Source organism: Lissotriton vulgaris, chromosome 7 (assembly GCF_964263255.1).
Source record: "Lissotriton vulgaris chromosome 7, aLisVul1.2, whole genome shotgun sequence".
NCBI classification, from domain to species: Eukaryota; Metazoa; Chordata; class Amphibia; order Caudata; family Salamandridae; genus Lissotriton; species Lissotriton vulgaris.
In genome coordinates, this window is record NC_141695.1 from 514,563,335 (window position 1) to 514,566,344 (window position 3,010).

At 34.4% G+C, this 3,010-nt stretch overlaps 1 protein-coding gene across 1 annotated transcript; it reads right to left on the reverse strand.

Moving 5' to 3' along the window:
- Positions 1–909: 909 nt before the first annotated feature.
- On the reverse strand, positions 910–2,688 carry LOC147701968 (zinc finger MYM-type protein 1-like). The gene has a single exon (XM_086929393.1). It carries the CDS (start codon positions 2,686–2,688, stop codon positions 910–912), a length of 1,779 nt encoding a protein of 592 aa, XP_086785519.1.
- Between the last annotated feature and the right edge of the window lie 322 nt (positions 2,689–3,010).

Here is a 3,010-nt window from a genome sequence, read left to right on the forward strand (position 1 = left end):
TAATTAAGTAAATATTGTATTTAAAATAGTTCATATAGCGCTCTGAAGCCCTTGGGTCTATCAGTATTTTAGAAAACCACTAATTAAAAATAAGTTAGGAAATGAGTGTAATATGCATTGCTTATAATATAAGAAATATCCATTCAAAATCTTTCATTTATTTAAGAAAGAAAGAACAAAAACGTTATTTGCATAAGCAGGCTAGGTACAAATGTTTTACTTTATTTTTGAATACTTTGCATGCCACTCTCAGGCCCTTGTGGCAGTCAGTATAGTAGAAAATGGCTACATAAAAATAAAATATGAAAATAAATAAATGTATATTTTAAGAAATATCCCTTCAAAACCAATATGATATTTGTAAACACAAACAAAATTATTTTAAATAATACTATGTAAATTGTTTGAATGCCACTCTCAGGTCCTTGTGCCCTTCAGCCAGCACAGCAGAAAAAGTTAAACAAAAAGAAATTATGGAAATAAATAAATGTAAATTTTAAGAACTTTCAAAACCAATATATTTTTAAACACAATTGACAAAATAAAAATAATATTTAAATACTTTGCATGTCAATCTCAGGTAGAAGGGTTCCTGTCCCTGTCAGTACAGTAGAAAACGGTTAAATAAAAATAAATTAGGAAAATAACTAAATGTTGTACATATAAAGACATATACCCTCAAAACACTAACAACAAAAATATTTTAAATAATATTAAAATATGAAAACAAATATATATAAATTCACAGATACATAAGCACACATATATAAATACATATCAACTGTACAGGAGTTGTATGAATATTAAATGGAATGAGAACATTTCCAACAGTACTTCCTAATGTTATCAAACAAAACAAACTGAGCTATAAACACCTGAAACTATGATCACACATCAGATTCATATTTTCTATTTATATAGAAAGTTTGCTCGTCGATCTTTAATATGAACAAACTTTTCGATTGTTCTTTTGTTGAATTCTGGTATTTCCTTTATTAGCTCTTTTTCCATTGACAGCATAGCCAAAGCATTAAGTCTAGTTTGAGTCATAGTGTTTCGCAAAAAAGTTTTTACCCTCTTTAGTGTGGAAAAACATCGCTCAGATTCTGCTGTTGTCATGGGTGTAGTAATGACAACTCTTAAGAGCTTTATGGTCTCAGAAAAGGATTTCTCTAAGTTGTTTTCACATAAAAAGCTAAATAAAGCCATGGCACCACCAGTAGTTTGACGGAAGTCTCGTCTTCCATACAAGACCGAAAGTTCTGTACTCAATCTGGCTTTGTCTAACATAGGATAGGCTTCTACCGTTTCTGCGAGTGCCTGAGCTGGGAAAGATTTGTCATGGCTTTCAAAAAGGTCACTTCGCAATAGTGTTGCACTTACAAGATGCTTTGTGAAAGCAAAGCGCTCTCTGGCATGGACCACAATAATGTCACAGACTTCTTTTGCTTCTTGGGTTAAAGTATTTATTTGCAGTCTCCGGTTTACAAATGTACATTCTTCTGGCAGTGTAGAATCCAAACTGTCAATGGATTCTCGTACTTTGGTGATGCTTGTCACAAAGTCTGTAGTAGCTTTCTGGACAGACACAGTGTCAAAGTCTCGCTTTTGCAATTGATTATATAAAATGTCTACCTGGGGCATTATTTTGAAAAAAAGAAACAGAAAGAATATAAACTCTCTATCATCTAATGTTCTACTAAATCCCTTAGCTTCACATATAGTATTCGACTCAAAATCACCACTGTTTGCAATGGTTGACATGCATTCAAGAAGATCTTCTCTGAATTCATAAATTAGCAATATTGCTCGAATATTGAAGTTCCAGCGAGTTGCAGACCCTCTTGGAAGTCTTCTTGAAACTATTTGTTCAAGAATTTCCGTCCTTTTCGGGGAACGTGCAAAAAATGCTGTTATACCACCAATCTCTGAAAAGAAAATTTTAACTCTAGATATTCTGGAGGAAGCCTGTTCCATAATTAGGTTAAGTTGGTGGGCATAGCAGTGAATATAATGTGCATTTGGGTAAACATCCCTGATTTTCTTTTGCACCCCACCTGTTGCACCACGCATGACGCTGGCACCATCGTAGCTTTGAGCAATTACTTTTCCTTTAGCACATTGCTCAGGGAAAACAATGTTTAATTCATTAAGAATGGCTGAGGCAATTGTTTCTGCAGATGAGTCTTTTAGATGTGTGAAACAATAAAACCTTTCAGCTACCTTGCAATTTCCATCAATGTAGCGGAAGACCAGAACTGACTGTGTCTTAGTAGAGACATCAGTTGTATCATCAGCTTGGATAGCTACATAATCAGTGGTTCTCAACTGCTGTATAATATAGTCTCTTATTACTTCCAGCATACAGTCCAGCAATTCATTTTGAATAGTTTTAGAAGTGCCTTTAAACACGGTGGCTGTTTTTAAATGTGTTTCCATAGCACTGTCAATGCTGGAGACAAAATCAACAAGGCCCCTGAACACGCCAGGATTTAGAGACTCTTCAGTTTCATCATGTCCTCGTAATGCCAATTCAAAGGCACCACAAAATCGAATACAGTCAATCAATTTTGATAAAATGTATCGGTTTTTATCCACTTCTGCATTATGTTTTCTTACTCCCACACGGTATGCTTCGTTTAATTGCTGTACAATGTCCGATTTTCCAAAAAGAGATAATTTTAACATATTTGTCAAATGGGATTTACAGGAATCATGTTTTTTTATTTTTTCAGCCAGATGCTTTAGGTCAGTAACTCCTGTTTTTGTCCAGGTAACTTCACCTCCAAAGAGTAAGCATGGGAAACAGAATAAAGCATTTTTAGAAGCGCTACCAGTAAGCCATTCAATCCTATCATACCATGTACTGGTAAAGCGACGTGTGTACCCCTTTCCCCTATCTTTTGTAGACTGCTCAATTTTAATTTGAGGTTTATCAGCTCCTAATGTTTTCACTTGCAGTTTATCTGCATATGTCAAACCCAAAAATGGGTTTATGAGTAAACTGTCA

Bases quoted from the DNA above. Each gene is read 5' to 3' on its own strand.
- LOC147701968 (XM_086929393.1), bottom strand. From the start codon at position 2,688: ATGTTAAAATTATCTCTTTTTGGAAAATCGGACATTGTACAGCAATTA.